Below are 26,234 nucleotides of genomic sequence, written 5' to 3' on the forward strand. Positions count from 1 at the left end.
AGCTTCATCAATACTATAAATTACAGTTAGAAATCAAGACATTTGACATCATTTAATGATGATCTTTTCTCTCGTGGATTTAAATTGAAAGGATAAAGTACGAGCAAGCCTTTTATATTGTATATTTATAGTTCACAGCTCCTTTAAGCCGTCACAGAAGATGTACATACGTTCTTTAGTATTAAATAAGTGATCGTGTATGTAGGACATCCCTTCATGTATTTCTTAAGAACTTTTTCTCCGCTGTGGATGAATAAACCCTGAAGATAAAACCCGACCGGCCGTGTTTCAGTTGCAGTTCCAGTTAACCGGTCGTCGGGAAACTTTCTCAATGTCGCAGCTTGTATCTGGGATCACATGAGCCTCCAGATCTGTAACAGTTACAGCATTTGATTTTATATAAAACTCGAATGGGCGTTCGCTGCACTCGGACAAGAAGACACACATCCAGACAAGCGGATCCATTCGATCGGGGAATTTCAAGGATAAGTGGTCGTATTCATGCGCGATTGTCAGCATTTCAAGGTTCTTGTGTCGTTTCTGTTGATTTGGGTGTCATTTCAGGCTTTTCTGCATCATCCCTGTGTGTGTGTGTGTGTGTGTGTGTGTGTGTGTGTGTGTGTGTGTGTGTGTGTGTGTGTGTGATTGCCATTGCATTCCTTACACTTCACTGGTCCACTTTTATTATTGTTTGGCTTCACCGATAGGCTCTGACTCACCCTCGACATTCAACAATATACCCAGTGTGTGTGCTTTTGTGCGTGTGCGTGTGTGTGCGTGTGCATGTGTGTGTGTGTGTGTGTGGTCTAATTTACCCAGACAACGTTGTCACTTAACTTGGGTGTTTGTTAGGGTCTGTGTAGATGTGTGTGGTCTCTTCAGCCCAAAATATCTTACATTTTTGCCCCTTTGTTTTTATCTGTGTATATGACTTAAGTGTGTGTTTGTGCGCGCATGTCCTCATGACCGGATGACTTTCAAGCTGCAAAAAAAAATCGAGAAAATATTGAAAAATACTGAATAATGTCCGGTTTACAAAGTGTCTACAGGAGCTCGGGGTTGTGGTTTAAAAATCACACCAGATGCTGGGGACGGATTAGGGGCTGGCCTCAGGTTACGCGAGGTCAACGGTTAACATTACGAGACCCAAAAGTAGATCAGAAAATCAGATGATGTAGCAGTCATCTACCAGTCCTACTAGCGGATCTCTGTTCTCAGATGTCCGTATAATTACCTTTCAAAAGCTCCTTGTTACGAAGATTGAAACAACCGGACTTGTTTCTGTTCCGGTTTTCAGCGGGAACCGATCAATTTACAAGCGACGGGCTCAGTTTTGTGTTTCTATTGCGTCATCCTGTTCGCCAAAGGTGGTTTCAGCACAGAGAACGACTCTCATAGCCAAGAATGGATGGATGACGCGCTGCAGTTTCAGACAGAGCTGCAAGCTGGCCGTTCATTCATTGATCAGTTGATCTGCAGAAAATTAACCCGGAACAATTTTGTTTATTAATTGTTTTCGGCAATTAAAGCAGCTTCTTAAATGTTGAAGATTTACTCTCCTTCTTTCTCGCTCTCCGTGTTTTACCTTTTACAAAATCCATGTCGCAACAGGAAGTAGCAACAATAACCCCCGAGCAGCAGCTCATCATCATATAAAAAGGCCGCCCTGCTCGGTTCTTTTCAGTCTTTTGAAGGGATTTAGCATTTTAATGCATCTGTAAATGTTACACCGAAACCGAAAAGCTCCTCCCTAAAACTAATTTGCAAATTCAATGCTGCCCGATGTTCGTCAGCGACCACCAGGATGATGGGGATTGGGTTGAAGAAATACGTCTTTTTCCAGATATATAACAGTGACGTCACCCGTTGGTTTGTGAACGGCCGTCATGGAGCCTCGAGTTCGGATTTTGGCCGGCGCCATCTTGCTAGTTCAGAGCGGTTTGGAGCAGGGGGGGGGGGGGGGGGGCAGCGGTGGATCTGATTGATCTGATTGGAAACCTGACAATACCAATTTAGTGACTTCAAATTTCTTGAGAATGTTAAATGGGAGTCTATGGAGCCAGAGGCTTTTTTTTGGAGCCAACCTCTAGTGGCACCCGGTGGTATTGCAGTTTAAGGCACATAAGCCTTATTTTTTTTCAGACCCGGAACATGGATTACAGTCTACGGTGCAGCCAGATCATTCTGCAGCTCTGGCACAGCGAGGTGTAGATAGGTGTTGCTGGACAACAAAACGTTAAACTGAATATTTGGATATTTGCCATCATTGCGTTTTAGTCATCTAAAACACACACCGCCCGCAAAAGTGGAAGCAAAACACTTTCATCGCGATGCTTTTCTTCACTAAATAGTGCCATTAGAAGAGCCAGACAGCAAATAAGAGAGAGCCGTCTGACTTTAAACAAAAGTCCCCGAACCACAATTAAACTCGCTTCACGTGACAGTACAGAAGTAAGCCACGAGATCTGTCCTGCAACATGTTACCGCCTACTAAAAGCCGCCTACTGAACAAGCAATCAAACGTCCTGCTGTAAGCAGATCTGATTCTAAAGACGACTGGTAGGAAATAGATCTACGAGCACGCTCATGTCGGTGCATACACGTTTCCCCAGTCCGACCTCCCCGTGTGGCCTCAGCCGCCCGCGCCAAGACATTTCTGACGCAACCTCGTAGCGCAGGATGAAACAACGGAGGCCAATCATTCCATCGGCACATAAAATCTGCTTCACATTTATCACACACACTGGATCGGGTTTTATTGGTGAGAGGTGAGGTCAACGTGACCGTTAACGGAGTCAGAAATACACAGGTGTGTGTGTGTGTGTGTGTGTGTGTGTGTGTTCGGGAGGGGGGAGGGGGGGTGGACGTGCAAACACGTGTGGATTACAGGAGGGTCTGTGTCAATGGGTGGGCATGATAGTGTGTGTCGGACTTTAACCTTCACACACGAGTGAGACCGCGCGCGCGCGCACACACACACACACACACACACACACACACACACACACATTCACATGTTCATGATTAGCAAATCATTTTGAGTAAAATCAAAATCGTCACCGCAAATATTTTTGATTTAATTCAAAGCTACTAATAACGAACCCACCTCATGCCGGACTCCATTGCCAAAATACACAATTCTCCCTCTCGGTCTGTCGTTTCACCTCTTACCCACCCCCCCCCCCCCCTCTCCTCTCCTCCCCGTAGTCCCAGTGTGTTTTGCCTCAGGTCCACTTCAGAGAATCGAGTTACAGTCAGTTTTAGGGCTCAAGGGTGGGATGAATATTTCAGGAGTGACACAAGCAGTTTTTTTTTTTATTTTTTTTTATTTTCTGAGGTGGGAGTTTAGAAGTTTAAGTGACTCTCTGGCAATGTGCTCTGTGCATCTAAACAGGCCTTGGGCACATGTCCAAAGTTACATAAGATGTTTATAGGGGTATAAAACACTAGGGGAACTAGGAGAATGAGAAAACAAGAGGCTTATATGTACATGCATAGGATCAGTGGAAGAGCACATATTCCGCCCTGGTTTCTGCCTCATGTCTTCATGATTTAAATTAAAATGACAAAGCCAAAGTGACATCAGTGGAATGATATCTAGCACAGACACGTTGGCTCGAGCACACAAACAACCCTGAACTTTTTAACTCAACAATTTATTTTTTTTTGTTGGTTTTTTTTGGCCTTCATAAGACACTACGATCATATATGATGCATGAAGTCATTTTAATCCCAAAAAGAGAAGCACATGCCGAGGGCAACTCGTGGCGACCCGTCCATGAGACGCAGCGTGGCGTCCGCGCACGGAACCTGCATGCGCGCTCACTGTTTTCATGGCCAGGTCATTTGGACGAGGATGAAAAGGAAAGCCTGGATCACAGGGGTGGGGGGAAAAAAAAGAGAGAGGAGAGAGCGAGGTAAGATGAGAAAGTGGACCTGAGAGTTGACAGAGCCGGAGAAGTGACAGAGGAGGAGGAGGAGAAGCAGGAGGAGGAGGAGGAGGATAGATGGACTTTAATATTTGAAGTTTTAGCCGAGTGTGGAGGAATTTCAAAACACAAAAACAAGTACAGGGGTTTGAGTCCGCTGAGGGTTCTGAAAGTTAGCAAAGATACTACACATGTCAGAATTAGTTTAACTATTGGCAATCTGGAGTATGACTTGAGCCTCTTGGCCAGCGGATAGAGATTTTGTATGCCATAGCGTCAGACCAAAGCCAGATCTGCGTTCCGAGGTCAAGCACACATTTCATTTTACAATGTCTCCATCATCAATTTTGCCGTTAGTCTTTGCAATTACTCTTATCTTTAAATACTTCACTGCAATTGACATTTAATATCCCCCAGATACCAAGACTTGCATAGAAGTTAGAACAACAACAAGGTACCGGGTAAAAGTCTTTGCTCAGTGTCTTTAAAGTCACGTTAAATCATGAAACGGTGGAGTGAAAATGAGGAAGGGGAGAATCTGAAAGAGACGAACGACGGAGAGGGGGAGAGCTGCTGCAGATAAAAAAAAAAGATGACAGGCTGTAAGTTCAAACAGAAGAGGAGAGGAGAGGAGAGGAGGCTGCTATACGTTATACTACATCGCCCGGCTGCAGACGTACAGGCGCGCCACACAGAGACCTGGGCTGAACATCTTGACACGCGAAAACAGGATATTTGCGTTCCCACGTTGGAATGCTCATTAGGATGTGGCTACAGCTGTGTGTGTGTGTGTGTGTGTGTGTGTGTGTGTGTGTGTGTGTGTGTGTGTGTGTGTGTGTGTGTGCCAACAGCTGCGCGTTATCGCTTTGTTTGCTCAGTCAACATGGCTATAAAGCGCAGATAGATGCTGATTTGAGGCCCCATGAATCTCCTAATAGACTTAAGCTACATCTGTTAACTGCTATCAGTGGGCGCTCACCTTCCATTACACCTGCTGGCAACGCTATCTGTACTATCTTTACAGCACTGCAGAGTCAACTGAATTTCTGTTGACTCAAGGGACTAATCTACATTCACAATTCAGTTTTTGCAATAACCGTTGCTGCCCGACGACACACAGCAGCGATTTGATCATCGGAATCAATCGGAGGCAGGTCTTTAGGGAATTTGTCGTTTCGTCCGACCAAAATTCCTAAATCTAAAAGTATTTCATTCACTATGTTAAAAGAGTGAAAAACATTTACAGGATGAACTGTTTTTTCTTCGTTCTCCAAAAAGAAAATTCAGGCAAAAATCTCAACATATTCCACCGTACAACTGTTTCAAAAAGGACAACAAAAGGAAGATATTACTTGTAGCTAAACTTAAAACACTCGTGAATAGAATTGTTTTAAGCTCAGTTATAAATTTGTCTAATGTTTTTGGAATAAACAAAACCACAAATTGGTTGGAAGAACAATAGGTTTAATAGGAAAAGGGACCTACTCAAACTTTATTAACAAACGAACTATCAATTATAAACTGGAAAGGAGTTTGGTGGCATATTTTGAAAAATATCTCTTTCATCCACACAAGCAATAAAAAAAGTGGCATGAAAATGTCAAAACATTGAGTGTCAGCATGAAGCCGCAACTAGCTCTCAAAACAAAATTGTATATTTGATCAGTGTTCAAATTTGCACATCAATCCAAAAACTGCAGCAGATATGATTCTGTTATTTATGATTTCTTCCAGATGGCCTTTGAAACTCTTGAAACTGTACTTGTTGGCATTAGATCAGGCTCTTTTAATAAGTGTTTATTAAATGATACAAACTTTGCAAGGTAATCAAACCCATGCTTGGGCGTTTGGTCAAAAAAGAGGCTCCAGAGGCTATCTTATAATTCACAGTGTTACGAGGAAACGGATGGATATTAATGCAAAGCATACAAGTAGGAGAAGAATGGGGCACCTCTGCATTGACCTCCAACAAAATGTCATTCCTCGCATCTATCCAGCTTCCCTCATTTCCAATCTCCACTGTAAGGGTCCATATGGCTCCCATCACATTGTAACCAAATCCTTCCCATACTTTCTATACGTACATCATATCAAAGGAGCTACTTTTGTGACAGTAAATTCAATATATCGGTGTTTGACTGTTGGCAGAACAAAATATTTACACTGTAAAGTCTAAAAGATCAACCAATTAATTGTGAAAATATACATTGATTGCAGCTGTGGCTAAATTTAGGGCTAATTAACTGGCGCTGAATTGAAATCTTATAGCCTCAACTGTTTTGTAATGAGTGTACTGATGAATCAAAACATGATGGTGATGAGCATTGATTATCTTGTAACAATGGCACATGCGGTTGTTATTATGCACAGCTAGTCATCATGTTTTGGCACATCGCTATGTCGTTGTACTTGTGATAAATGCGAGTGGTTTTGCCATCTAAATCATTAAGCACTGTTTTTTTTTTCTTCTCTCCAAGTGAGGGAATAAAATGTTTGCAGTTCTTTTGATTTGCTATTGTTTGCCCTGTTTAAAGTTTCTGCATTACACTGTCAGTACAAATTCAACACTTTCTGCATCCGTTTGAAATTAAAAGTCTCTCTTTTTTTTTTTGTATTCTTTTGGAAGACAGAAATCCATCTCTTAACGAGGCTTTTATCGTGAAACGTTTTCAGGAATGTGTTGTGACTGAAATTGGACAATAATTTGGATGGTTAAGCCAGAACGACTGTTGAAAACAGCAGGATTATATTGTTGATTTGATTAAATTATAGGGATGGAAATATACATTACCTACTTATTGTATGTGAACTTGCCACCATAGAAAGTAAACGTCTGTTATACGGGGGAGAAAATGTGGTGGACTAAACTGAAGTGACTTAAAGTGAGATTTGAGTTGTATGTTATCGTATAACTCCTGTTGAAGTGTGTGTGCATGAACGTGTCTGTGTTCCCTGATTAGCCAACGGTTGATTGGATGGAAAGTCTCGAGCTGGTTCAACATGATTTGAACCTGGGAATGGGCGTGCAGCTCTGTCCTGGCAGAATAAGGAGAGCTTGTTAGTGTCAACTGACACACACACACACACACACACACACACACACACACACACACACACACACTTATTGTGCCTATGATATCAACATTTTGACCTGTCCTTCTGTCAGCTCTCGTTTCTGTTCTAATTAAACAACTCTAATCTTTCCCACATCTTACCACCCACTCATCTGCCTCTTCCACAACAGTTGCCCCCTGACACTCCGGTGTTGGTTTTCCCCTTTGTCTTTCTGTAATGTGACATCAACTACAAAGAATCCTGCGGTTTAGGCTTTCAATGAAAGCCAATCATAACCTTTGATCATTGCTTTCGCAGACCGAAAAAAAAAACCACAAACACATTACCACCGATGTTCCAAACATCCTCAGCCCTTCACTGAGCTCAAGACTTAAGCAGAACTCTGGCTTCATTTTTCATAGAATAGCACTGCCTCGTTAGAAGCTCGTGAGGTTGTTGGACATGCGAGAGCGCAGGTCATCCAAGAATCAATGAATCAACCTCTGAGCACCCATTTGGCTTTGTCGGCAGCTGCTAAATGGAAAACCTTAACAAGAAAAATTCTGGGAAAAGAGATGAAGTCATGAAACTGTCAGGCAGCCGGTCAAAGCTTCCCTTTAGGCCTTGACTTTTAACTAATGGTGTCATTTTTAGTAGATGGTTTTGTCTGTTAAAAGTTGGAGGCAAGCAAGGTCAGGAAAGCAGATACTGTCTCAGTCGCTAGGTAACAGCTCTTTAACGCTGACATTTTAGCTCTCGGGGAAATTACTCACCAAACTGATTATGTTCGCACTACAGAGGAATTAGAAACAACCTTAGCTTTTACTCTGGCTTGCATTTTATATGATTGGTATTCAAAGTCTTAATTTAGGGCTCAGTTGGCTTTATTTTGAGTGACTAAATCAAATAAAGTTATCCTTTCCAGACTTTCCAGAGGCAGAAAAGAACCATTCACATGCTATACTTGTTTGGACAGACACAGATGTCTTGTTTCCAGAAATAGCTACATGGATAACTTGGCTTAAAAGCCTAAAAATCTCATGAATACTATGAAAACATGTCCGACCTAGGATTGGGCTTTCCAAAATATTATCTACGGGCAGCGACCGCCAAGAAACCTCTAGATTGTAACAGATAGAGATTTTAATGGTTGAAAGGGCTATTTTTAGACTGATGTCAGTATGAACCAATAAAATAAGACTTTTATATTTTTAAACCAAAGATTAGGCTCAAATGTTGACCTGATAATGCCACTAAATCAAAAAGTCATGGGATCCTCAAAGTTTTTATAATTCAGCCTGAGGGTGAAATGAATAAGCATACCAAATTGTTGATTTTGAGAAATATCATGAAGCTATAGTGCCAGAGTGGTTAAAACATTTTAAATATCAGTGTTTCTCAGAGAATGAGGACAAATGCTGCTTTCAAATGGAACTTGTGAGCTTAAGTTAAGTCGTAAAAACAGCTTTGCCTGTCAACATGGATGCCGTCTAGAAGCTACAGAGGCTAACAATTTAGCAAGTTAACAGGGCGTGAAGCAGGAAATACAAAGGCAAAGAGGGAAAAGATGATGCCGTTGGGAAGATCAACATTCTCCTCAGATGTAGGCTGTTATCCAAGTTATGAAGGCAAACTCTACATGACTAGAATAATAATATATTAGCTTAACATCCAACAAAAAAATAACTTTCATGGCTTATGCCATTTCTGTAAATGTCAGCAAACACATCACAACTCGAGACCTCGAGGCTTATTGGAAATTTTTAGCCCCAACGTCGTGAATACCACAAAAGTATCGCCGTTCATATGGACTCTTCTCGCGTACACGGTAAATGCGACTCCATTTGAACGCAGCAAAGACCCTGACATTATGTAAAGAGCCTTGCAATTGGATGAATACAAGAATCTAGGACCTTATTACCTCCTCCATAACCTTAACTTATCATCTGGAGGAAGGCGTTTAGTAGTCTGTAAGAATTGGAATAACTCCATCGTCTTGCTTCTCAGAAAGGTGAAGGAACAACAAGATGGCTGCAAAGAATTTCCTCAGTTTGGATCGCAAACAGGTTCTTTGGCCTTTTAAAAAGTTGGCCGATGTGCAACTTGGCAGCTTCAGCAACATTCAACACATCTCACTAGATGTTCAACATGTTTCTCAATACGTAGCACAAGTGCACGATGATGGCTTCAACTGAACGGTGAAAATAAAGCACGGCAACACATCACTGGCGCAGGAAAGGCTTTAATAAGCATCACACTGCTGTGGCTTTGTACTGCAAGTCGTGCAATAGGTCTGATTGTTACCAAATGAAGCCCAATTGATCCAAGTCACAACTGAAATGAGCAACACATTGCAAATAAAATTTGACATTGAGGGGACAATGTGTGGGAGCCATCCACTTAGGAGCTGCCTGTCATCGGGACATGGTAATGAAGAAGGCTAAACCAGCTGCAAACATGCTGCACACTCAACTGTAAAATTACTGACTTTAAACTTGGAGTTATGTGTTATTAGCTTCTCCATAATGCAAATGAAAACGTATGCTTTATTAGATTTAGTATACCTATTTCCGTGCTGCTATCATGATGTTAAACCTCATTTCTCACCTAGTTATCTAAGCCTTCTCTTTTAAGGATTTGCAGCTTCGTGATCAGTCACAGTAGCAGTGACAGCTGGTGATAACCTTTGACCTGGGAAGTACAGCAGAAAAGTTTTGCATTAAGTTCTCGTGTGTTTGCTTTGGTTTATCTTGTAAATGTTTAAACTGTCCGCTGCAGGGGAGAGTTTACTTTGGGGGTCTCAAGGTTTAATGAAGTTTACAATTACACTTAAAGCCGGTTTGTCGAAGAAAATCACGTAAGTCCCCAAGTCGTTAATGAACAACCGCTGCCGAAAGAAATCCTACCATCCGATTATTTACTCAGCCTAAGAAGTAGGACGGAAATAGAACATGTAGCAGGGAAGGAAGATTTGAAGAGGAATCACAGGAAAAGTGCAAAATATTCTCTTAAAGTACTGTTTTAATATGCAAAGAGGTCAAAAGTTTGTGGACAAAAAAAATGCGTCATTTGAGGAGACATGTTGTTTAAGTTGGGTTATTTTAGCAAACATTTGGTTCGCTTTGGCAAAAACTGCATTTCAGTATTTTTGTACATTATATTCAAATTATATAATATTCTGCCTTTTGTTAAGACTTAATGGAAGTATAATACATTTCAGGCCCCGCTGATTATAACCACATGCGGCCCCTTTCACCAATATCTTCTGATGGGTTTTCTTAAATTTATTCCTTAAAAAAGTCTTCAGAAAAGTCTACATGACATTCATGACTTGTTCTTAAACCGCAGATATGTTTGCACGTGTTCATCTATTGTTGAATCCAATTTTCCTCGTAAGTCGAAAGCGGGTGCCAGTTGTTCCTAATTAGCATAAGTAAAGGCCAATGACCATATGAGGACATGAGGCCGATGAAACTGGAAGAAAAACAAGAAGTTGAGCGAAACTAAATCAAAATCAAAATATTTTAACATATACAAAAAGCAGAGCTCTGTCCTGTTATGTTTTATACCTCAAATAACATTACGCTGACTGAATCAACTTGACTAAACCTTACAATAATCTTCACCCCAAACTTTAATGATTTACGTTTCGACGATTTGCTTTCTGTCTTCAAAAGGGAGGAAAGTCTCAACAATGTGACAGATTTATGTCCCCACAACATGAGTAATACAATTAGACACAGAAACAATACAGAGGAGGTGCAGCGTCCAAGGAGTTGTGTTTTGTATGAGACAGTATGGACGGAGAATTCCCAGAAGGCAACAGTGTGTTTATTGTGGTGGCTGGTGACACTCGTGCCAGAACAGTGGCTACACAGGCATGCACTCATCTATGCATGAAAACACTTGCACAAACACACACAGCAATGATGTCACTGCATTTTACCTCAGGGATGTCAGCTTGCAATTCCCATTTTAGAAAACCTTTATTAAAACACTCGTGAAAACTATTTTGAATAATAGGTTTTGTCTCTCCTTAGACGATGGCAAAAACGCCCTTGTCAGCTTTTCTATTCCCCTTCTTGTCCCCTTTTCAGACTTGAAACAATGTCCCTAAAAATAATTCTAACCTTCATCTTAAATATAACCTTCTCAGTCATTCAAAGTGCCCAGTCTCCTTGTTTTGTTTTTTTTTCCCCATTCTTGTGGGGACGTGTGGACCCCACCAGAGAAAACGGAGATCGTCTACAATTTCTGTGATTATAACAACATTATTATTATAACAACCTACTGAGTCATACCACCTCCACACAAAGACACATTTACACAACACAATTGCCCACCCATGCTGGACTTGCCCACCCACAGGCAACCAAAGGCCCCCACAGCAGCACGCTGACCTAAACGGGTTTATAAAGTGTCGTTTTACCGGACTTAGTGTGCGTCCTTTGGTAAAGCCTCTGCCTCTAGCTGGACTTATTCGCTCCAGTTTTGATTCATCCAGTGGTGGGAACTGCAGTCTTGAATTTAGTCTTAACTTACAGCAGAATTGTCAAGTGGGTCTTTGGAAGAAGCGAAAACCAGTTGTTCAGCCAGTCACGGCTGAACAACTGGTTTTTGCTTCTTCCAAAGACCCACTTGTTCCAAAGACAGCTGAATAGTTTAAGGTTACTTTGGGATAAAAGTTTATACCAAAACTACAAATGATTTCCAGCTTACACCCATTTCCAAATGCTAGTTGTTCCTATTTTGGGGATGGCGTCGAAGGCTGAATGTCTAGATCGATTATGAAGGTGTCAACAGATATTCGGATTTCTTGGGTCTGATTGGAGAATGCAACTAATGTAACCCTTGTGGCCTTTGGTATCTTAAGCTACCGTGCAGTTGTCGTACTGGTTGAGTATGTGTGTGTTAAGTATCAATTCGTTATTGTTCACATAAAAGAAGCTTATTCAGCAGTTTGGGTGGAGCTCAGCTATGTGAATAAATGTTACTTGTTTGGTCAAAATAGCTCTCAAGAGGAATAAAGGTTTGAGACCCCTGCTATAAATTAATAATGTAGATATCAGAAACCAGAAAGACGCACTGCTGTGTATTGTCATTAACAGCTTGGGCATGTTGTTATTTAAAAGGTTTAGAACTAAATACAAGTTGCGTAAATGTATGAATTATTAACCTGGTGCAGTATTTGCTTGTTGTACCACTTTACCAGCTCGTGTTGAGATTCTGGGGACTATTCGTTGGCATCTTCCTGGTGATAAACTTTGGAATGATTGGCTCTCGTAAAGGTAACCATTAGATTTACTTTCGGAGAGATTTCGCCGTCTTATTTTGGAAGTTTCATAGTCAACATACCTCAACATTCCAGCCTTTAAGCACAGCATCAATCTCTCCCTTTTTCTGTGTCAACCACATCAACTCAAAAGCCGCCCTCGAGCATTTCCGTCCTTACCTATGAACAGGTGACCGAAACAAACTGGAAAGTCCTGACCTCTTCATGCTCCTTCCTCTATGCCCGTCATCTTTTTTTCTCTTTCCACATTCTCCAGAAAACATGACGAGAACCAGAAACTTAACCCTTGGAACCGACCCAAACATTTATGGCCACCGTCACCTGATCAATTCCAGTACACAGCTCATGTCCCCATAAACCTACAGTTACAATAAACTCTTGAGATACCCGCTCTGTCTGTATCGTTATCATGTACTTAACAGCCCCTTTTAAAACTAAACAGTAACATTCTCGATTGTTTTAAGGAACGAGGAAGTTAAAAAAAAGAAAGAGAGAAATATCAGCAGGCAGGTCCACCCTGCTTTTGTATGTCTTTAAACTTTATTGAAACTGGAACGAATCCAAAACAGCAAAACTGACAAAGAAAGGTCAGAGTTCCACACGCAAGAGCTGGGAGTGGTATTCGGCCGTCTTGCTGTGGGGTTGTGCACACTATCAGGGATATCATGCAAACATGTGCAAACACACAAAGCTGCATTGCATTAATCTGCATTGCGTTTGGCAGGTAAAACAATCACCAGGAAAAACACAGGCAGCTCGAAAAAAGCAAATACTGGTTAGGTAGGTTCCAGCATTCCTCGTGATAAAGAAGAACCAAGTACATACATACGGCGAAGACACAAAAGATCACACAAGGACACGAAGTAACCGCCTCCCACCAATGCTATTAATACCTTTAAGCAGAGGCAGGCTATCTTCTGGATTGATTTTGAAATTATTTGGTGGGGAGGGTGGGGAGCATGTGAAGAGTTTTTACTTCCTTAACTGAAGATTATCCTCGAATACTTTAAATTATACACAAAATCCAGGTTGTTTCCTATGATTTAAAGATCCAAAAGGGAACCTCGACTCAAGACAGGTTTCTTTTTTTTAAGTTGATTGGTTTTCCTTGCCGTAAGTCATCGCTACGGCCGCAATGTCATGTATCTGACAGCTGAATTGAATCTAATATTTGTCAAATCAGACCAGGAAGGTTCATTCATGCAGATTCCCAGGTGACCTTTAAGCTCTTTGTTTTGATTCTGGAGAACTGATTCCTGAGCGGGTTCAGTCGCAAGTAAAAGCAGCTCATCAAAGCAACGAGGGCTCCCGCTCGAGCTGCAACAGCTACTTAAATGTGCAGCAATAAAACACGTATTGTTTGACTCCAGTGAAATATGTGGAGTCTTTTATGAGCAGCACTGTCTGCTCCACACATGAGGCTCCGTTACAGTCATGTGATATGCTTCTGTATGTGTTTTTAATTTGTCTTTTGAGGCTCAGAATTAAAGTCACAGGCTGATTCTTGTTCTCTGGTTGTGCACCGTGATTAAAATGGAGATTTGTTAAGAAAGACCTCCTTCATCATTGTAAAATTAGCCTTAAAGCTCCACATCAGAGCAGCGTTTTCTTTTTTTTGGGTTCGCAGCTATCGGCTAAATCAAAGTGAAAAAAGCAGAACTGAAACTTCAAAGGCAACATATTTAGGATGAGGTCACAGCGAGAGGAAGGCTGAGTCGGTGAGTTTATGGCAACAATGTGATTGAAATTTAAAAGCAATAATGGGCCCATCTAGATTCATGTACCTGCCCTATAGCGGAGGTGAAATTGATTCCAGGCCATATGAAAGAAATGTGATGCCTACAACAGAGAATAATCAACCACACATCGTCTAAAACTCAGTATTTGTTGCTCACAATGAAGGTTCTTTCACTGTTGCAGGGTCAGAAATGTTAGTTCAAATGTGGTGTGAAATGTCATTTTCCTGTCACAGGGCCTGAGTCAGGAAATTATCTGTACTGCTTCTTATTATGCCATTTTGAAAAGTACATGGGCATGACCTGGGGGGAAGTGAGCGGTGGATCTGACTCTTTGTGATCGGAAACCCTGCGATATTTACTTCTCGCCCACCGATAGCGGAAACTTGAATGCGCCACAGACCTGTCAATCAAACAGACATGCCTCCAAAAACCTGTCTTTTTGATGCTTAGTTCCCAATTAATGACGGGATTATTTTCAGAAAACTAATAAGAAGGAGTGACTTTAGTAAAAAAAAAAAAAAAAATCAAAATTAACTTAAGAAAATGTATTGACTGTATTTCATGAGAAGTTGAATGAGAGCCTTTTTAGAGCCACCCTCTAGTGGCACTCGGTGGTACTGCAGTGCAAGGCACTTCAGCATCTGCCTCATTGTTCAGACCCGGAAGCTACAAACACTTTTCTATTCAGTTTATTGCGCCTGACGTTGACGAGGACAACCGATTTCTACATTCTAAAAAAGAACAAGCTGCTCTCGGGGGAAATTTACCAAGACCAAGCGTGCATTCTTGGATGAGTGGCATCTCAAGGAAAAACAATTGAGCCACTGAGAGGGGGGGGGTTGGATTCAGAAGTTGAGGATCAGTCCTGGTGGTTTTTTAATCACCCTTAAGCCAGAGTTGTAACTTGAGGATAACTTTCCAAAAGCCAGTTTCATTCACTGTGACATTTTGAAACATCCAAATTGCAGATCTATTAAGTCTTTCGAAGGCGAGGACCATGAAGCAGGTTAATGCCCATTTCTCATTTAATGTCATCTTTTAAACTGTCTGTCTCCCTTCCTGACTGTCCAGTTTGGCTACTCGACTGAAGTAAACTGATGGTGGCATGTGAAGCCGGGCCTGGACTCGTGGTTGCATGAACCCATGTTAAGAATGGCGGTTTCTTTTCCCCAATCCTCTAATGATTGCGTCCTTGGCTCCGATTTTCCAAAATACTCCCCTGGAAGCTGTTATGTATGTGTGCTAGGCTCTGGCAGGTCTCCTGTGGGGGATTGGGGGGGGGGGGTCTTTTCACTGCGGCCAAAAACTTGGCCCGCACTGTGGGGGTGAGGTAGAAACTCACAGTTTGTCCACGGTTCTTAATCAAAATGGACTTTATATTTTTTCCTCTTGTAAATACCTTTGTGCATGATTGGCAATCAAATGCTCCTTAACACAAAGTGCTCGGTCAGATCGCTCCTTAACAAGATGGATGGCGGAGAAAGCTGTTGGTCATTAAACATATGCCGGGATGAATCGGTCAGCTTTACCAAATAAATCAATGTCGGCACCACCCTGGCCGTTTGCCAGACACATCGAAGCCCTGGAGGGATGATAAAGTGGGCAAAAACACACGAGGCTGCGCACGAACCCGCAGGCACACGCATTTAAATCAAATATGAAATCATGGACACAAACCCGCATGCAAACACTTCATTAACGCAAATCAAAATGTACACGCAAAAACTTTTATGTTCATGCAAACATGATTCTCCCTGCTGGAGGTTTTAATGATCGCTTTTGGCCAGTTTTTTTTTTTTTTTACCAACGAAAGTGTGTGCAAATGTCTGAGTGCAGCAAAAAAAAAAAAAAAAAAAAGCCAATCTTTCATCTTAACAGTCAAATACCCGCTGCTCGAGTTCAAAGGTCACCAATCACGCGCCCGACAGGCGCATAGTAAATCCAGTGGGCTGGTGTTTATGACTGTACAGACTTTCTCTGAATTCGATCAGCATTTCATTTCCATTACTTCCACAGCATATGTGCTAAAATCCACATGGAACGCTGTTCAAAACCCCAACAGCCTTACTTGTAAAGTAAAAACATTATGAATGTGGGTTTGGTGCTGGTGGTTTAATTTTGCACACTTTTTAATAGGGAAACCAATGATACGACTGTGTTGCTTTTCAGAGATCTGGCACCAGGATACACATTTAAGGAATCAAGAAAATATTAAATCTATCAAATATCGTTAAAGACACGAGCAAACATTTCTGCCCTATTTTTGTCAAAAAAAATAACAACTACTTTTGTAATAAATATATAGGAGCACCAAAAGAATTTAGAAAATGTAGAAATTCTAAATTCTGCAACATCAAATTTGACTTGTTTTTAATTTGGTTGTCTTCTTGTTAGCTCCAGAAGCTAAATGCTAACAGGCTAACCATACATGCCCCAATATTTGGAGATAAATGTTTATCTTTTTAAAATATACTGCATTTTTTTTTTGTATGAACTTACTGTATATATGAACACCTAAAATATTAATTTAACAGCTGCCTCCTTTTGTCCGCAAGTACAGAACGGAAAGCCGAACAAAAACAGCAAACTTCTCTTTGTTTATTCAAAAATGGCTCCAAATTCCACATGAATCTTTTTTTTTGGTCGAGACATTGCAGCTGAAGAAAACCCCTTTTTGTTCCCTTGTGCTTCTTCGTCTGTACTTTTCTGACTCTCTCTGCCCGAAGACTCATCACATCTGAGATTGACGATAACTTTTAGAGCCTCATATTTCTCGGTTAAACCAACCGAAAACCCACTAAAAATGTTTTACTTCTTCAGGCACTTTAGCGTGGACTAGTTGTGACTCCACATGATGAAGGTGGTTTTGTACGCTCGCCGTGTTTTATTTAACTCGCACACTTGTGTATCTCGCTGCCTCCCGTGTTTGGATGAAGTGATTTATGTGCGGTGCCACTGCAAGCGAGGTCTCAGCTGTTATTTCACCCTGCTGTCTTGTCCGCTTCATCACATAGCAGAGAAAGTACAGTGAAATACAGCCAACTCTCTCTTTCTCTTTGCTGTTCACCCCCGCACACACACACACACACACACACGCACGCACGCACGCACACACACACACTCTTGGTCCAAGCCTGCTGGATTTGAGTTACGTGGCCGCCTTCTCCTCTTCCTAATCCCCTGAAATGAGAGTTCTGGGCTGCCAAGGAACTCCCAGAACACCCCCCCCCCCCCACCCCTCCCAACACACACACACACACACACACACACACACACACACACACACACACACACACACAGAAACACAAAATTGTAACCGGGTTTCCAAGTGGCCCTCTGAGATATTCTTTTCAGGGTTTGGTGTCCAGCGAGGGCCAAACACAAACACACACACACACACACACACACACACACACACACACACACACACACACACACACGCACGCACGCACGCACACACACAGTCAACTCCATTGCACATACACACCGAGGGCAGGCCACACACACACAGACACGCACACACATAATACATATGTACATGCACACACACACAAACGCTCACACTGGGAAGGGAACAGTGAAGCATTGTTTGCTGCTTCCTGAGAGAGCCGGCATCAGGATCACAGGAGCTCTGTCAGCCTCTCTCCGGAGCCCAGTCATCTAATTCAGTATGGACGGCCATCAGACACCACATGTCCTCTGGCCAAGACGGGATATAAAAAAAAAAAAAAGAAAAAAAAAAAAAGTGCATGGATCACTCAAACGTGTGCGTGCATGCGTGTGTTTCCTCTCGCCGATGATTTTCCAAAAGCAGACCCAATTGAGACGATCTCTGTTTGACTCCGTTGTCTGGAGAACAGTAGAGCCATAAATTATTTAGGTTCAGGTTCAGAGCTGTAAAATAACTTCCTGACAGTTGGGAAAATGTTTTCAAATTAGACACATTTATGGCTTTTAACAGCTCTGATGGTGCACCGCAAAACCAGCAAGAAGGAAATTGATGGGGTTGGACTTAAAGGTGCAGACAATACTCAAGAGTTTCACAATGTATTTCAGCATATGTTAAAAAGGGAACTGTGACCCAAAGTAGAGCTGATTTTCAATACAGGCGTCGGTACAATATACGAGTTTCAGTACCGATACTGAAACATCCCTTTTCGATGAGAGGATTCATTTCATCATCAAATAAAATGATCAAATATTGAGTGAATCCGGACTCAAAATGTGTCAACACATACGATTGTGTGTGTTGCCTGACTGGAATAAAGTCTAAAGTTGGTGAAGTTATGGTTAAAACCAGAAGAAAGAGCTCTAAAGAATCTGAAAATGCCTTTGATGCCGAGTTTTGTTTGGGGAAAACTCCACTACACATTTTTGAGGTTCGTTACTCAGTCCTACTGAAAGTAAATAGCAGGTGCTTTGTTATTTTTTTTAACAGCGGAGATGACGCAACAGGAGCACTTATCATTTCAATGGAATTCATCAGTACACCGATATCTTATCGGTGCCAGAGATTCTGCACATAGCAATCGAAGATAAGTCAGGTAGACCGGACTATAAAACATTCAGCGAAACAACGCCGCTGCCTCTGCACTCTTTTAAGGCATCCCTTTTCACTCCCCCCCCCCCCCCCCCCTCAAATCACCGACTGGGAGATTAGATTAGATTTGACTTTATTAATCCCACGGTGGTGAAATTCTGTAATTCGGAGGTAAATCTGTACTGTGTTTAATAACTTAGAAAATCATTGTCTCACTTTTTAATACCAAAATACAGCTTTTCATGCGTTCTTACTCATTCTTATCCTTAGGTAGATAACTCTACGTTTAACTGATTCTAAATTCAATTCAATTTCACTTCAGTTAGCATTAGCTAACATTACCGAGCTGCCGTAGCTCATTGTTTGGTTATAACAAAATAACTTTGTTGAAAGTCAGCTAATAAGTTGAAATTTTGAAATATACAGACTGTTTACTGAAGACACATGAACATAATTTGATTTTTCAAACAACATATAAGTGAAAAGGCAGTCATGTCTCTCCAGCTGGAGCTACCTGAATGTCATCACAATAGAAAACACTAGACCCAAAGCATATGAGTTTTTGAAAGTTGTGGAAGACGTTGATAATTTGCCTCTTTTGCTACATTCTATTTTAGGTATGACAACTTGTCACATCTGCCAAAGTCCTAACTCGTGCTTGTAGCCAGATGTTTCACCTCCGAGACCCCGGAACACGCTTTTATTCCATCTGTGCGTAAAAAGAAATGATCGGGGACCGCGTATATTGAACTTCAGCCAATCTTATGTTTAAAGTGCTTTTGCTGAAACGAAGTGTCGTGACCAAAGTTGGTCATGTCCACTGAAAATATTTACAGTTATTCTCACCCAGTCCTCTCATTCTTGATATCTGGACCGGGGTTATACAGACGTATTCAATCTAGTTTAACAACACATTGGAGAGTTACATTAGATGTTATATGCCGCAAATGTTTTTAGCATTTGTTAACCCGACGGAGTCCTTGCTCTGGAGCCAAGGGAGGGGACGAGTCGTCAATGTCAACACACTGAGAAAATACATCGCTCTGGGGACAAACTGCACTGGGAACAGAATATAAGATCCCCCCCCCCCCCACCTTCCCCAAATAGGAAATTTCCCCTCTGAGATTAGTTAAGTATGCTTTCATAGAAGAGCAAGGGTACAACTGCAAAACAGATTATGGGCTACTAGTAAGATTATAAATCCTTTTTAGACTTTTGTCTGGGAATTAAAAGTGATTAATCAATTCTTCATCACAAGTCTTTTCTGTAAAACACAGAGAATAAATTGGGTTTTTCTTTGAACTGAGGCGGACCTCCTGTCAGTTTATTGATTTGTTAATGTTGGATCATTTGGGTGTAGCTAATTCCTGAAATGATAGCTAATGGAGCCGGCTCAGAATTTTTGGGATTTGGCAAAGAGGAGTTGGGGGTTTGGCAGATAAACTGCTGTCAAAGGAGCACTCGGGAAAGGGGGAAGGGTCTTCTCCTCTAACTGTTCATATTTAAAACCTGTGGAGCGGTTCCAGATGCATGCTCCCGGGGCAAGGAAATGATGTAGAGGCCGAGTCGCCCGTCTCCGGAGGCATTGCATGTCTCCACTGGCCTACAGAATATCTCACATTTTCCCTTCTGTTTTCCAACTGAACCAAAAAGCGCACGGACTACGAGAAATAACTGATACAATCACTAGAGCGAGGATCTCATTTCAGTTTCTTGGCCTCAAAAAAGGCAAAAGGGTAGAGTTATGATGCAAATAGATGACGGGACAATGTAACAGAATAGTCATGCGAGAGGGAATAAAAGACCACGGCAAGCTAACAGACCTGCAGAATTACAGGGTTTGATAAGATCAGAGAAGTAAATGAAACCTAAAGGAAACTTGGAAGAAAGAAGAGCCATCTTGGCTCCGAGGCGGTTCTGACGTCCAGTTCGAGCCAGGCGTGTGCAGGAGAGCCCCAGCGTTTCTATTGAAAGCATAAAGAAACCTTCCACATGTTTAAATAAATTCAGACATAAAACAAGTTTCTCGGAATCCTCTCTCAAACAGGCCTGGAAGGTATTGACCTGTTCGACACAAAGACTTTATTTCTAATCGGTGTGGGTTGAGAAACGATTATGTAGCTCTGTCAGTAGGTTGGTCTACTTTGTTCTAGACTGAAGTTTGGCAACAAAAAAATCAGATGGATTGCCATAAAATTTCAGAGATGTTCAGGGTCCGTAGAAGATGGAGCCTCCTGACTTTAGTGAAACCCTGGGTTTTCTTTAAGCACAACCAGCAGCTCGCCTGTTTTTTTCTAGCCCTATAATGCAGAATATAATGTTGCATCACTGGTTGGCCTTATGACTGTTACATTTTTCAAAAAATTAAATTCCAACAAATATGAAATGACAAATTAATTTGTCATTTTATTTTTATGTTAACATTCTCCCAGTGTCCTCCATTTTTTTTTTTTTTTTTTTTACCTTCATCTGATCAACAACTAATGATCATTAATCATCGGGTCAAATACAATCAATAAGTGAAGCTGGTTGTTAGAGCGCCCTCTGCTGGAGGACTACTTCAATCAAGCTGTTTTGCATCGAGACAGTAAGTTTGAAATTCAAAAACGTTCAAACAAATGCTCGAATTTCTGTATCCGTTTACAATTAAAAGCCTTCCAGCTGTTCATCCACAGTGAAGTCATATATTAGCTTGTGCTTTCATCAGATCCAACTCCAACTTAGACCTTGCCCAGTCATAAATTTTTGTTTATGATCAAATACTTGCAAATCTAATAGCATTCCCGCTGACTTCAGCTGTACTTTGTGTTTAGTGCTAATTAGCAAATGTTACCACGCAACACAAGATGATAAACGTAATGTGAGATTGTGTAAGTTTGCCTTGTTTGGATGATTACTTCCAATATTGGCAAGAAAACCTGCAAGTCAGAAATAGATTTTTGGAGCGAGATGTGAAAAAAAACAACAACAGCGAGTGCTTCAGCCAACAAAAGCTGCACTTAACAACAGCACAATTAGTAAAAACTGGAAATATGGTTTACGGACAATATATGTTGCATGATTTATGGTTAATACAACTTTCATGCGTTCAGAAATTGAATTATCTCCATTCTTAGGGAGACGTTTCCTCATGCGGATTGAATCCAGAGAAAACAAAGTACAGTAACTTGGTGATAATGTTTTTCTCCCTTAGGCCTCTGGCCTCTTTCCCGCACACTAATGGAGCACAAAGTTGACTTCTAATCGTGTTTTTTAGCTCAGTGCAGTGATGTGCATGGGCTTTATCTCCTCACCAACATGGACAGCACTGTTTCCCATAATGGATCAAACACTCCCTACAGGCCCTGTCAAAACTTAATAGACACACACGCACGGTCTGCATAATCCAACCTTTTATTCTCACACACAAAGACACTCCCCAATAACAATTAATCCGTCAACCAGATCCACCAAAGCGGGGAGTGTGTTTTGGCAGAGGCGCCGCGAAGGATCGAAACCTACTTTCAGTCCACTTCTTGTGCCGAGTGAGCTCAGGTCCGCTCATGCATGTGTGAACCTCCCCGTCCCTCCTGCCTGTGGTAGCCGTCATCACACGCCTCCTCACAATAGATAAACTGTCTTTGCCCAGACTGCACTGTCAGCGGGTTTTTTTTTTGTTTTGTTTTGTTTTTGGGACGTGTCCCGTTTGTATGCAGATGATGCAGGATGACTTACTGCGCTTCCTTCTCTTTCAAGGCGAGACTGAAACACAACAAAAAGTATGCGGAGAATCCAGTGATTGAAGTTTTAAAGCTAAGTCTTAAACAGTGGTGGAAAGTGACAAGGAGCAATAACAGTCTGTACTTATATCCAAGTTTAACTTTCCCATCATACTCTTTACTTTTCAGATTATGATGTCATTTGAAATATAAAATGAGCGGGGGGGGGGGGGGGGGGGGGGGGTTGAAGACAAAGTTCCTATGACGGAGTGGAACAAGTCCATGGGGGGAGGGAGGGGAGGGGGAGTAGGTTAGGGGTGGTTGGATGGAGAAACAGGACTTTCACCCAGAAGACGGGTGTTTGAGTCTTAAGGATGCAAACATCAACGTGGAATTCTTTTAAGAAGCTTACCTATGTATCGTAACATATTTAACTTCAGTAAAATTACGTATTTCTACCAAAAATAAAAATAAAAATTCTGAACCCAAACCATGTGGTTTTGGTGCCGAAACCTAAGAACGCTTGTTCCTATCACTAAAACGCCAGAATGGTTGGAGCAAACCTATAAAATAGAATTTATCATTATAAATCAAACTACCCAAAAGTATTTAAGGCGTCTCCTCTCCTCAAACAGGGACGAGATTATAGTACTATTTACACATTATAAATAAAAGTTTTAATATTCCAACACTGCAGAACTTTTACTTTGTTTGGATAATTCAATACAGCTGAACAATGGGTGGATCTTTAACAGAGACGGGTTTTTTTTTTCAATCCTTCAAAAAGTTTGTCACAATTAAATTATCTGCACTTTGTTCACCACAGGAAAAAAACAATTCCTACAAATCAGCAGCCCGTTTAAACAGCTGTAAGGTTTAGAGAAGACTTAACCTCCCAACATTGTGTCTTTTCTCGTGCGTCAGTTCGAAAGCAGACTGTTTCGGTTTCACGCCTGAGCACGCCGCGTGGAGTTTACTGTCAACACGTTACATAATTTTTTTATTTTTTTTTTTAGGTTTCTGGGGCGTGCAGAGTTTAAACAGCTCTTCAAAACCTCCTTCTTTGCTTTTATACGCTGTGTAAATTTGTCCCAATATTTCGGCCCTCCCAAAGCTGACCTCAAACTAGACGTACAGTTGTAACTGGAATGTGCGACCGAGTGGAGCGCTGACATGTGTACCTAATTAAAGACATGATTTGTCCCAGAATAGACAAGCGAAGCCATTAAAGACGTGACTCATCTTTTCAGAGTCGGGCAACGTGGTGAGATGTGGCCCCATTATTTTCCCGTAGGACCCCCCCAGACTTTCCAGTAAACGCCCCGGTGCCTCCCCGCCTGGTTTGCAACCATTTAAACAACACGCTATCTTCAATGGGAACAAGGAGATCCACTTGTGCATCAACACGAACGGTATCGCTGTGGGGAAATGTAAAAAAAATAAATGCAAAATAAAAAAAAAGGGGAGGGTGGGAAAGGAAGGGAACGGGCAGATAGAAACCACAGGAAAAGAAAACAAAAGAAATGGGTTTCATTAGAAAGGGAGGTCGAACGGGAAAGAAATTAATAACAATAAAGAGAAGGGGTGAAGGAGGGCAGCTCTGTAATCTCTCCCTCCTCATCAGCGCTTGTTACTGAGTCATTAGCAGGTCGTTCAGACCGTGACGCTGACAACCTCCCTGAAGGATACACACAGGCACAAGATACACACACACACACACACACACACACACACACACACACACACACACACACGCACACACACACACAGCGAGAGAGAACTCTACCTTTCCGTGTCAAACCTGGGAGGTGTAGCAAAAGAAACAACTTCCCCTTCGCCCACAGAGGAATCGCTCATTTAATTGTCTCTTATTAGACGTCTTTGATACGGCCGTACTTTGCACGTGTGTGGCTTTTCTCACCGGGAGAAAGCCTGCACTAAAACACATGCACTCCCTGCTGTTACACAAGGAGCTGTGTTGCAGCTGCCCGATCCAGTGATCCTCCACGTGCGGCCAAAACGTTTCAGCCGCATTTTAATCTCCGGCTGCTTCGGTTTTGGATTCGCAACGCTTCACCGAGCGTTTTCCTGTCTTTGTTTTTTTTTGCCAGAGGTGGGGGAGATTTTGGTGTCTTTCTACAGGACGAATGTATCGTTTCTCCCGCCGACAGTGAAAGGACATGTGCACGTCGGCCTTCTGTTTGCGATCTGTCTTCTTCTTCTTCAAAAAATGAATGATGCGGATTCTGCACCAGAGATATATTTGAGGAACTGAGAAGATAAAATGAGAAACAGGTGCAAGATGAAACCGAAACTCATGAAAGTACAGAGAGAGTGATGAGACACCAGAGGACGAGTAGTTCGACTCGATGTCGTGCGCGAAGACGGAGGGAAATAAATGACAGCGGTGATGTCTGTATGAGCTCACAGGAGCTGTTGGAAATTAATACACAGAAAAATGAACATTGATGATTACGGTGATAAAAAATTGTCGCGTTTAGAATGCAGTTATTTTGAGTGTTAATTATAAGATTATCTTGATGCTTTGTGCTTCTCATGAGGGCCAATTTGCATAAAACAGTAAGAAACTCTGATGTTTGTCCATAAATACCAGAAACAAGAACAGTTTTTATCCGCAGGCTGTCACTGTTAAACACTTAATGTGTTCAATATGACTGGACCTTTCTTTCTTTCTTAGCTGTACGTACGTCTATTTATGTTTTATATGTCTATTTATGTCTGTCTGGTTTTTTTTTTGCACACCGAGAGAACAAGTTACAACCGGAGTCAAATTCCTTGTATGCGTTAAACAATAAATAAAGCCAATAAGCCAATAAAGCTGATTCTGATAAATCTGATGAAATTCCTGTAAGGGGAATAAATAAGGTATACATAAATATGACAGGATCAAGCGAGGCAGCATGCAAGCATGCAAGAGTTTAATTTTCAGTCATATTTTGTGCTGTGGTAGACTGATGAACTTCTAGCTTGCTTCGCCATATTTTACCAGAGCTCGGTAGTCATAGTAACATGTTTTTGGCATTAGGAACACATTAATACCAGATTCTGGTTGAAACAAAGGAATTAAGACAAGACGATAGTTGCGTAAACTTTTTTTTTTTTGTGTGTGTGTGTGTTATAATGAATATTTGAAATTGTCAGTGGTCTAAATTACATCTGCTGTTTTTTCTGTTTGCCCTTTAGGTGCGTAGTCAGGGAGTGACGGAGGAGTTAAAGTGCCTGAGTTTACTGAACGCTCTGGATAAGGACCAGGACATCCCAGACCAGCTGGCCCAGCTCTTCGGAGAACCCTGCATCAAGCTGGCCGAAGGCATCAAAGCTTACATCTCCAAGGTTAGAATTTTTTTTTTTTTAAACTACATCACTGGCATTTAGAACAACACATGCGGGGTTTCACTTAAAGTTTCTATACATTTGTTTTGAACATGATGATTAATGGTCAGTAACTGAAACCCTGAAAACATTCTTGCTTTGTTTGATAATCTTATTGTAACGTTAATATGGGTACGAGTCCAGCCTCCAGCAGAGTCAGTCTAATAGGTAGTGGTGGAGATTAAAGTCTCACACACGCTCACATAAAACTACAAAAACTAAAAACAACCCATTAAAGTTGGATTTTTAAGAGCATTATTTCACCATTTAATAACTTTTGCTTTTGTTGTTGGTGTTTTGGGAACGGAAACAACAGTTAAAAAGGAAACCCGTTGGTCTGCAGAAAATTAGTGCCGACAGTGATATTTCTGCGATTGCGTGTTTCACGGGGCAAATTGTACATTAAACGCATCGTTTCCGGGCTAATAATCCTCCCACATTCTCCATGACCAATGTTATATGTCAACAGAGTTACTGGTAAAATCATAGTGAAAGTGTAATTTTGTAAACCCCCCTCCTCCCCACCCACCCACCCACCCAAAACTTGATATTTGTGATATGAACCCTGAATGACATCAGTTGGTCGGG

At 41.5% G+C, this 26,234-nt stretch overlaps 1 protein-coding gene across 1 annotated transcript in view; it reads left to right on the forward strand.

The window, feature by feature from the left end:
* Positions 1 to 26,234, forward strand: part of tnfsf10l (TNF superfamily member 10, like) — a 64,884-nt gene that overhangs the window by 4,280 nt on the left and 34,370 nt on the right. The window contains exon 2 of the mRNA XM_069158983.1: positions 25,458 to 25,607. Coding sequence (XP_069015084.1) covers positions 25,458 to 25,607 — 150 coding nt within the window. The remainder of the gene's footprint in view (positions 1 to 25,457; positions 25,608 to 26,234) is intronic.

The sequence above is a fragment of the Embiotoca jacksoni genome, unplaced genomic scaffold, assembly GCF_022577435.1.
Source record: "Embiotoca jacksoni isolate LCO1_2020_lvr unplaced genomic scaffold, fEmbJac1.0.p SCAF_24, whole genome shotgun sequence".
Classification (NCBI taxonomy): Eukaryota; Metazoa; Chordata; class Actinopteri; family Embiotocidae; genus Embiotoca; species Embiotoca jacksoni.